The sequence below is a fragment of the Charadrius vociferus genome, unplaced genomic scaffold (genome assembly GCF_000708025.1).
Source record: "Charadrius vociferus isolate BGI_N301 unplaced genomic scaffold, ASM70802v2 scaffold34, whole genome shotgun sequence".
Classification (NCBI taxonomy): domain Eukaryota; kingdom Metazoa; phylum Chordata; class Aves; order Charadriiformes; family Charadriidae; genus Charadrius; species Charadrius vociferus.
The window spans coordinates 1109221-1119955 of NW_009647989.1; the positions used below are offsets into that span (position 1 = coordinate 1109221).

General features: G+C 39.7%; 1 protein-coding gene across 1 annotated transcript in view; it reads left to right on the forward strand.

The window, feature by feature from the left end:
* Positions 1-10735, forward strand: part of ZFYVE26 (zinc finger, FYVE domain containing 26) — a 49122-nt gene that overhangs the window by 25648 nt on the left and 12739 nt on the right. The window contains exons 22-29 of the mRNA XM_009883481.1: positions 57-161; positions 765-887; positions 1632-1808; positions 2942-3188; positions 4305-4403; positions 6287-6444; positions 7384-7553; positions 8898-8926. Coding sequence (XP_009881783.1) covers positions 57-161; positions 765-887; positions 1632-1808; positions 2942-3188; positions 4305-4403; positions 6287-6444; positions 7384-7553; positions 8898-8926 — 1108 coding nt within the window. The remainder of the gene's footprint in view (positions 1-56; positions 162-764; positions 888-1631; positions 1809-2941; positions 3189-4304; positions 4404-6286; positions 6445-7383; positions 7554-8897; positions 8927-10735) is intronic.

Genomic DNA, 10735 nt, shown 5'->3' on the forward strand with positions numbered 1-10735 from the left:
ATTGTTGTAGATAAAGCTTTTAAAATTCATGCTACCCTACATATTAACTTTTTCAGATTTTGAACGTGCAAAATGAACCATTGTGGAATGACTGGCAAGATCTGAAAAAAGCCTGCACTGATGACCCCCAGGCTGTCATGAATATCATTCTGAAAGCAAAGGTTGGGCATCATTATGTGAATTTTGTTGAAGTAGAATGTATTAATCTTTGAATAGATAAATTTGTTGAAATAACACCTTAAAACAGTGATCAATGAAGATTACCTTGGGAGGAAGGATTTCTTTACTCAGTTCTGTGCTACAGAAACAAATACAGATCTGTGTTGAATGTCAAGATTTACATGTAGTTAATAATCCTTAAATTTAAATTATAATTCTTACTCTGAGATACAACCTGTTCTTTTCTCACAGAATTTTGAAGACTTTAGTAGCATGGCTTTTGGCATAATACAGGCTTGATTATTATAGAAGTACTAATAATGTAAATCTGGCTGGCTTTAAAAGTGTCTCTATAAAAAGCCAACTTGCTCACTGTGAGATGAGAAGGTATTCTCAATGCAGGCTGCGACTGACAAAATCGACTATCATCTTCTTCCCATTGTCAGTGTAATTATTTACTTTTTGCATGTGGGAGAGGAGTCTAAGCTACAGCAGTTGATAAGAACTTTGGGAGAAACAGCTGTATGAGAGAGTAGAGTTTGGCCTCCTTTTATTTTTTTTTCTTTTTGCCTTTTTTTTTTTTTTTTAACAAAAATCATCTTTAGGATTATGAGTTGTGTGAGGAATGGGGGCACTTGTATCCTGTCCCAAGAGAAGACTTGATCAACCTTCACCGTGAGCACCTTCTCCACTTACTGGAGATGGGAGACATGGAAAAAGCATTGCAGGTAACAGCAGGACTCTTTCAGCCTTACATCCATAAGTCAAATAAGCTGAGAACTGTTTTCTTTGCCTTCTCTGTGTGCATTTTCATGGCCTTATTGGTTTCTTCCTTATGAGGTGCTGTTTGCTTAGATATGCTTTCAGTATCCTGGCTCTCCCTTGATCCGCTTCAGTGAAAATCCAGCTTGGCAATCTAGTTGTTTGACCTACTAGCATAAATGTCACTTATATGGAAATACAAGGCCCCTTTTATTTGAAAAATCATAATGAAGCATTTCTGTTCTGCTTAAGCAGAAGAAACAGAAGCAAAATTAATAGCAGGAATTGGTCAGTTGTGCTTTGGTGCCCAGATTAGTGAAGTGTGAACTCTTTTGGTTCTAATAATTATAGAGCTGTTCCTAATAACAGAGATCATAAAATTAAGTGTGAACTCTTTCAGAGTACGTAGCTTTGAAAATATTCTGGAAGCAAAGTGGAGCCTTCTCGTCACTGTAACTTTTGTCCCATTCCTTGCTTAATTTTTTGCTTGCTTTAATTTTAAAAATATTTTAATTAATAAATGGAGCAAATAGGCAATGAGTAGTCTATAAATGGATTATTTAAATCATCCTTATATACATAAGACACTTTCACAAGTTAACTTGCTTGCTGTACTGTTGTAGGGCAATAATCTGTTATGGACTGCCTGTTATAAAGGCTACTTTCGAGGAATGTAGTAGGGATTCACTGTATTTTGTTTGTATTTGTAGCTTTTACAAAGAATTGAAGACCCTGGTATTTGCCTTGCCATCAGTGAACAGTCCCTTGATCAGCATCCGAACTTGGCAGCCTCTCACTTCTTGGCCGATTACCTCACAGGTCACTTCTATGCAAATCTGACAACAGCACGCCGTAATGAAATCCAGGCACTGTATATGGGATCAAAGGTGAGTAAAACTCCTGCATTGTGGGATTAAGGCCAATATAGATTTATATAAGTAATTTTATAATACATAATATACACACTATATATAAGTCTGTAGACTTTACCAGAGCATTCTCACAATATCACATCTAAGATCCTGAGTCCCAGGATCCAAAGGAAGGTTAGAGATGGCTTAAAGCTTCTCTTCTCCTTCTCCATCTTTGCAGTTCCTGTATTATGGGGTGGTTGTAGCTCCCAGTGGGGGTAAAATAAAATTGCAGTGTTTATCAGGACAGTTGCTATCTTTGTCCCAGTGAAAAAGAAAGCATCCTCAACTTATTCTCTGTGTTAGAAACACCAGATGTCCTTCCTGTGTAGTAACACAAACATACTCTCACCTATATAGCGTCTTTGACACTTACGTGGCGTGTTTCTCCCAAGTGCCTTCCAAAGGTAGGCAGCATCACTCCTCTTCTGGATGGCCATTGCCTTGACAGAATAATCCAGGTTCTGTGCTCAGCCTGGGAATAAATACATTAACCAGTAGATTACCTTAGTCAAGTCCATTATATGTAAACAAAAAACAGTGCTTCTTGTAATGTATATTTTGTTGTAGGACTAAAAATAGCAGCTCGCTCCAGTGTGTGCCACAACAGTAGTTTGCTGGGCTTCCTGTTTCTGTACTTCTTCCTTTTGAAGACATGATTTAATTTGGAAAGCGTCCATGCTAATTGCCTGTCTTTAGGAGAATTGCTCTTATTTTGTCCTCTCAATGTTTCCTCAGATAATGAAAGGATAAGGATTGGGCTAATATTATTTTTATAAATCTATTTTGATATGAGAATGTACTCTACCCTGCTACAACATATTTGTCACAGGGTCACAAAATGCTTTCCACTCTTCAACTGCCTCTGAAGTGAGGCAGTGTTTTACTGAATGGGAAAGTGGAAGCTAAGTAATTTCTGCAAAGCCACTCAGTGATTCTGTAACAGAAGTAGGAAAAGGTCTGAGAATTTCCACCTCCATGTTTTGGCCTCTCTGTTATTCCATTCTCTGCATAAGCTAATGTGCTAGTTTCTTGTCTTTAATCTCACAGAAACATAGATTTGAAGGTGTATAATTTTAACATAGACTTTTTTTTTTCTTGTGTCTCAGGTGCTGCTGACTCTGCCTGAGCTCTCCCGTGTTAACTACTTCCACCTCTCCTCCAGGCCACTGCTCATGCTGGAACAGCTCCTCATGAATATGAAGGTGGACTGGGTAGCTGTTGCTGTGCAGACACTGCACCAACTCTTAACTGGACAGGAAATTGGTTTTACTGTAGAAGACATTGACAATTTGCTCTCCAAGTATGCAGAAAAAGCTCTCAACTTCCCTTTTGCCTTAAAAGAAAAGAGATCAGGTGAGAATGCTGTTTTTCACTTGGGAGAGAAAGACGAATTTCCCCCCATAATCATTTTGCCAATTGTGCCACAACATTTTTAGGTATGTGCATCCAGTCTCCCTCTAGTCCAGAACATGCTCTTAAAGTCTTTGCCTTTCTTGTAAATAGATGTTCTCAAGGACCAATAGCTTCCAAAGTTTCTCAGACTTCCCTCTGTTGCTTCTTTTTGGGGTCTCTTTTCTTATATGATACTGTTCAAATTTATTTCATTCCTGTTTAATGCAGTCACTGATGACTTAAGCAGTTCTAAAACCTGCAGCCAGCTGTATCTTCTCCCAAATCAAATAAGGATTTAATCTTCCACAGTCTTTCCTGCTACCAGAGTCCTGTTCCTTTTTTCATATCAATTACTTTTAAACTTGTAGTTCTATTTAACATTCTCAGCACGGTTCTCCTTTCTGGTTTGCCAATCCCTTCTCATCCATGTTGTCTTTGATTCTTTTGCATTTGGCTCTCTTCGTTCAGAGTTTTAGAACTGGAACAGTAGAGGGTGCTGCAGATCAAGTCCAGTGCTTTTGTTTCACTGTATTAAAAGCACATGGTGTGTGTACCTGTCTGTATCTATTTATACCTATGTATATTGTACCAGCTTGCTTTCTGCCAGTTTCCAAATGTTGACTTCATTTTATGATTTAAAGATGCAGCTGCTCTTAACATAAAAGCATCAGACTTACCTATCTTTTCCTGCCAAATGACCTGTAACTTTGCAAGTGTGTTCTTTCCACTGTGACATGAAGCATCTAGTATTTGCTGTGAGCATCTTGTGTCAACTAATTGTTTTCACATTTGATACTTATTCTCTGCTCCATTAATCCTTGACTATCTGTCATCCATTGCTTTGGTAAGGATCCCTTTCTTTGTGTTTTAGGTCATTAAATTTTATATAGTTTTGAATGAATTGTTGTGGGCTGATTTTCATGAAAACATAGTAATTTGTAATTATGTAGCGAGTCCCATTTTGTGCTGGCATGCTTACATACTCCTGTGAATGGATTTCTCTAATCTTCGTAAAAACAGGTAGGTGTATTGCCAGTATTGTTCTCTGATTATTTTTTTTTCTTCCCTTTGTCCTAGATTCTCTGGTACGCATCCATGAAAGTCTCAATCAGGTATTGGAGTGTGAAGCATTGTCTAAATTGGGATCATCAGAACTATCTTCTGTCAGCTTTACTGGTAAGGTTAAGAACTTGGTGCCATTTTCTTTCAACCTGTTCTGATTTGTTTTATCTCCTAGGTGTGTGTGTCCCACTGCTTAATAGTAACTTGGGTCACATTTAACTTGGGTTCATACGTCTCTACAGTTGGGTGCTTTGGGCCCAATTAAAAGAAAACTTAATGGGGAACAAGAAGTGTATGGCTTTGTTTTGATTTTTGGTAGGTATCTACAAAATGTCTGAAAAATCAGCACAAAACCTTTCTGTTTGAAATCCTACACAGAAAAACAAGCCTTGAACAGACCATAGGAAACAGGCCTACATCTGCAGGAGAAGAAAAATTAGCTCTTTGCCACAGCTAGGTTGCTAGTAGATTAATGGTGCTGCAGGTTAATCTTTCTGTGTCTTGACTTCTGTATTCTCTCTCTGGGTATATAGGCAGAGCTTGTCTGGAAGCCCATCATTGTGGTACTTGTCCCTGTCTTCCTATTCTTTACTCGGTAACTTTTTTTTCTTCTGGATCTTAACTTTGGTTTTGCAGTAGAAACCTCATCCATGTTGTATTTTTTTTTTGTCATTCTTTTGGTCCTTGAATTTACATTTTTCTAGGATCCCTCTTGTGACCTGAGGGAAATGGCACACCTTGTATTATCTGAGAGGCTCCACTCATAGTCCTCAAACACAAATAAATAGAAACAAAACAATTTAAGCCAAAACAACTGAAGAATATCTGTGGCTTAAAACCAGCCACACATCCTTCTATAGGTTCTATTTGGCATCTAATGCTCTTTGGAGGATATATATATTGTGAGAGATGCACAGTCTGTGCTCTCAGGGAATGACTAGCAAAGGATACCCTCAGACCTCCAAGGCTGGTGATTCTCAGCATGTGATGGGCCTGAACTTGAGCTGCACAGTGATATCCTGATCTACAGTTTGGGGTGTCTGAACTGTTCTCTGGTTCTGTGTCCTGAACTGAAGACTCTTCTTGCTCTGCCTACGTGAAGTAACAGCAGAGTCTTGGATTGGGTTGTGTAGCTCTTCAGTTTTTCTCATAATGGTCAGCTTAATCTCTGTATGTTGTGACAAAACTTGAATGCATTGTCCTCTAATGTTCCTTTGCAATCCAGTACCTGCTTGGATGAGCATGAATTAACTATTGGAATGGAGATTTTTTTCTTTTAGTATTCATGTACACAGAAGGTGGCTTGCAGGACTAATGACATGTTGAACTTTATAATTAGACTGTAGTGTAACTGGCTCATGTAATATAAACTAAAAGCCTATGTAATGCTGTAAACTTGATTCAATGAGTATTTCATTGGCAAGGTCAAAGATCCCAATGGCTAAAAACTTAAAATCCTGCCTCTTTGAACTGATTTCCCCACAGTAGATTGTAAAGGGGACCAGAACAGGGAGGGATATGCTGTTGCCAGCCATACCACACCTCTCCTGAGATAACAAAGAAAAGTCTCAGTCTTCAGGAATGTCCATATTGGGTATCCATAAGATTACATTTTATGCTATATTGCTTTTTGGTATCCATATACTGGGATAAGTCTCAGTTTGTGATACAAACAGATAAGTCTCTGTTTGTGATACAAGAAGAGATGTTGACAAGTTGTGTTATACTTCTCTAATTGTTACGGTAAAGTTTTATTAGTAAGTATGTACTCTTGCTTATCAGTATTGAGTTACTGTAAGTTTATAATCTTAGATTAAAGCATATATATTCCTTACACAATGTTATTCTGCCATGCCTGGTTGAAAGGTAATGGTAGTTGTCTTGTGAGCCAGAAAGATCTTACAGCCTCAGTGAGTCTGTAGTAGTTTCTGATATTCAAGACCATTAAACAGCTTAAAATCCTGTTCCATGTTTTTCTTGGCCTGGCTCTTTTTAAGGTGGCACCATATCTGCAAGTCCCAGAGACAGAAGTCTGCAGCACAATTTGTTTCCTCAAGAATTTGTGCCTCCTGAGAAGCCACCACCAAAGCAGCAATGGATACCTGATGACACTGAAACGATATGTATGGTTTGCAAAACTGAACGCTTTACTATGGTAAGGAGCAAAAATAACGTGCAGACATTCCTAGAGCTGTGATCTTAATATGAACACTTGCTTATAGTCTGTTTCCTAAGAGGCACTAGCTACTTCAGCAAGTTTTTCTGCATCAGTGTAGTCCTGACAAGATTGCCAGTCCTTTGATAGTTAACCATTAGTGTCTATGTGGTGTAGTTGAGGAGACTGGCAACAATTAGCTTCTTCCAGAGTCCTGTGAAGTGATAGAGCCTAAAGAGGAAATCTGGTCATCAGAGAGGAGGCAACCATGAGATCTTAAAAATGTGTAGCAATAGCAGTATTAATATTTCAAAAGGCTGTCTAGTTCACTGTGCTGGCAAGAAATAACATGAGCATCACATAATTCAGATTACCGATATAGAAAATGTAATCTTTGCTGTTGATTACACTTTTCCAAAACCTGTTGTTTCATAGAGTACTTGAGCAACTGCATTGGTGCTCTAAGGGAAAAGATTAACTTTGAGTTTTGCAGGTGTGCTGGCAGTCTGTTATCTTCTATTGCTGAGAAACAGTACTGTTTTCTCATAGTATCTGTTGCTTTTGAATTTAGAAAGTACTAAGAAGAAGGTGTCAGAAAGACAGTCTGCAGCTTCTAACTTCCCAAAGATGATCTAAATAGCGCTGTGATCAAAATCGGGACAATTACAATAGTGGAAAGTCCAAGACTGCAGCAAACGCTTTAAATACCTGCCTCTGGGTTTTGGGTTGCTTTGTTGTTGTTTTTTTTTCCTTTGCCATGCCCTCTCTAGAAAGGAATTGTAACAGTGATAGTCAACAGTTGTCTAGTTCTGAAAAGCCTTATTGTGCATGCTGTTTGCGCTCTTCAAATGGAGTAAGTTTACTCGTGAGTGCAGGCTGATATAGGAGGGGACTTCAGTAAATTCTTTCAATTGCTTATCCATGGCCTCTTCTGCTTAGTTTAACAGGCGCCATCACTGCAGGCGCTGTGGCAGGCTGGTGTGCAGCTCTTGTTCCACCAAGAAAATGGCAGTAGAAGCTTGCAGAGAAAATCTGTCTCGTGTATGTGACCAATGCTATAGCTACTACAACAGAGAACATCTGCCTGGCTTGGTACAAGACACAAGCATGTAAGTCCTTTCATTCTAGTTCTCCTCAATTTTGTGTACACAGCAGAGTACATGAATAGAATAAAAGAGAAATAAGCATTTGGGTTTATTTGGATAATGTAATATCAGCTTTTTGGCCTCCAGCTGTTGGGATTTTCAGGTTTGATAGGTGTGGGGATGTTCCTTATGCCTCAGTTTACTTGTCATACTAGAAAGAACACTGGAGAGCCTGGCAACAGTGTCTTTAATTCTTTAAACATCAATGGATCATTAAACCTAAGAATTTAATGCTTTGATGCAAAGCGTTCAGCACAAACTACTACGGTGTGACAAAGTTTCCTGCAGTTTACGCGGCTCCTGGATTAACATCACGTGTTAGCTAGCTCTGCTGAACATATCAGTGTTTTAATGTTACTCCATAATCCCTTGATTACAACTTCTTGAATCCTTGGGGATTCAAAAGCGAGTTCATGATTAGATAGGCTTTGAAACTGCCCTTAATAAAAAGGACAGCTGTGATGACAGATTTTCGTGATGTAGTTGCTTTAAGCTGAGAATTAGACTGAAATTTGTAATGTGTATGTTAAACGAGCTGGTGAAAAGTGCAGCTGAAAAGAGCGAGTTTTACTCTCTGACCCTGTCAAGCCTGCTGATACTACCATAGACCCTGTCATCAGGCTTGACAGGGTCACAGAGAGTAAAACTCGCTCTTTTCAGCTGCACTTCCTCTTTTCCGAGTAAGCCTGCAGATAGCAGTATCTGCTATGGCAGTATCAGCAGGCTTGCTAGAAAAAGGGGAATACTGTGCAGATCTGAAAAGGAACCTCTGAAAAAATAAGCAGTCAGCTCTAGTTAAACCAGGTTGCATCAGAATGGTTGCTTACACTCCCGGATTAGGTTAGCCCAGCAGTGAGCTTGAACGCCACCTGTTATCTTTTAATTGCTTAAGTGTCCAGGTTTTTATATACTCGCCCTATACGTATATCAAAACCAACTAAATCTTCAGGACAGAGACTTGGATGCGAAAAACTTCATTTTAGCTCTGACATATTCTGATACTGGGCAGTTCTTGTTCTCAATGTCTGCTTTTTTATGATGTGTGCAACGGTACTATTCCTACAGAAGATTATAAGAAATGATTACTTAGTGTAGTTGAAATACAACAATACAGAGGCAGGATCTTAAATTTCCAGACAGTAGGGGGTAGGGGCAGGGCAATGGATTGGAGAGGGCAGGGTGGGAAAGATGTTAGATTTTTATAAGACAATGTTCTGAAAAGGCTAGCCATATTGACCTCTCTCTTAAAACTATGTATTCCCCAGTGTGCTGAAGTAGGCATCGTGTTTCTTTGTCATTTTCTTACAGCAGAAAAGAAGATCAGGACCAAGTGGAAGGTAAGGAATGGAGTAATGTTAAACTTCAATTTTTTTTGAAGTGCCTGATTAGCAGCAGAGTTCGAGATAGGAAGCTGATACATGTAGTTGCAGCTGACCTGCTGGAAGGCAGCTCTGTGGAAAGGGACCTGGGACGCCTGGTGGACAATAGGATGACCATGAGCCAGCAGTGTGCCCTGGTGGCCAAGAAGGCAAATGGGATCCTGGGGTGCATCAAGAAGAGCGTGGCCAGCAGGTTGAGAGAGGTTATCCTCCCCCTCTACTCCGCCCTAGTGAGGCTGCATCTGGAGTCTTGTGTCCAGTTCTGGGCTCTCCGGTTCAAGAAGGACAGGGAACCACTGAAGAGGATCCAGCAAAGGGCTCCAAACATGATTAGGGGACTGGAGCATCTTTCTTATGAGGAAAGGCTGAAGGACTTGGGTCTTTTTAGTCTGGAGAAGAGAAGACTGAGGGGGGATCTTATCAATACTTATAAATACTTAAAAGGAGGCAGCCAGATGGATGGGAACAGTCTTTTTTTTAGTTGTGCCCAGTGATAGGAGAAGAGGTAACAGGCACAAACTTGAATGTAGGAAGTTCCATCTAAACACTAGGAGCAACTTCTTTACTTTGAGGGTGGCAGAGCATTGGAACAGGCTGCCCAGAGAGGTTGTGGAGTCTCTCGCTCTGGAGACATTCAAAACCCACCTGGGCAGGGGGGTGGACTTAGATGATCTCCGGAGGTCCCTTCCAGCCCTGACCATTCTGTGATTCTGTGAAGGGTGATCAAAACTTCAGTTACAAAGTATCACTAATGATTTTTACATGTGCAGGTTGAGCATTCCAAACTTCTGTGAATGGAAACTGAGATTTAGGAGTGATGTCTGAGCCAATATTGAATATGCTGGGTGGGGATTAAAGGGAGGAACTGAAAAACAGCAGTTGGAGAATGCACTTTGCATACTAGAAACAGTCAGTGAGAGGCTGTGGTATGAGTAGGAATTAATTAGCCCCTACAGAGCTGTGCTGAGTGATCCTCTTTCTGCGAACCATGATGGCGCAACTCCGAATACCACGGCAGTGTGCTGTGGCATTTTGTACTCCATGCTGGCTGGGGTAGCACAGGACAAGGCCCCCTCTCATGGGTCCGGTTGTGTCCTGAGTTCCGTCTCCTTTGCTGATTGTGTGAATGTGGACTAGTAACTTCTCTTCAGTGTCTCAATTTCTACATCTAATATCATAACACTTCAGGAATAATAACAAAATTTAGTTGACTTTCTTTTACTGTGCTGTTTTTCCTCAGAAGGTATTTACTGTTTGTTGCTTAGTCTGGTGTTTGAGGTGATTCTGCAAAATTTTTCTACACTGATGCAAAATTGTGGCAAACCAAAACATAGTCATTTGAAGTGCTTCTAGCAGTAATTAATATTTTTCCTTACTTGTACCTTTTAAAGTATGATAGGCTATTTGAGCATTATTTTTTTTTTTTGCTGTTGCCAGAAGTTTGTTTTACTGCTACCTTTGTTACAAGACTGAAACAGCTGAAATGCAGTTTCTGAGCTGCTGCTTGTAGTTAGATCTTTCTCTTTGCCTGCAGCATTGCTACACATCACTGGGCCCATATGATTCACTCAGTAGGAGTGAGGAAGAACAGTATGGAAATCCTCAGATATAAGAGGGAAAGTGTTTTATTCTGCTTTTCTAACTTATCTGATGAGACTGTGAAGAAGGCTTATCAAACGTTTTCAAGCCTGGTTTATTGTAATTATTCCAGGTTCCAGTTTAATTTAGAAAGTGTTTTTCTTATTTTGTTTTATTTACCCTGCTGAA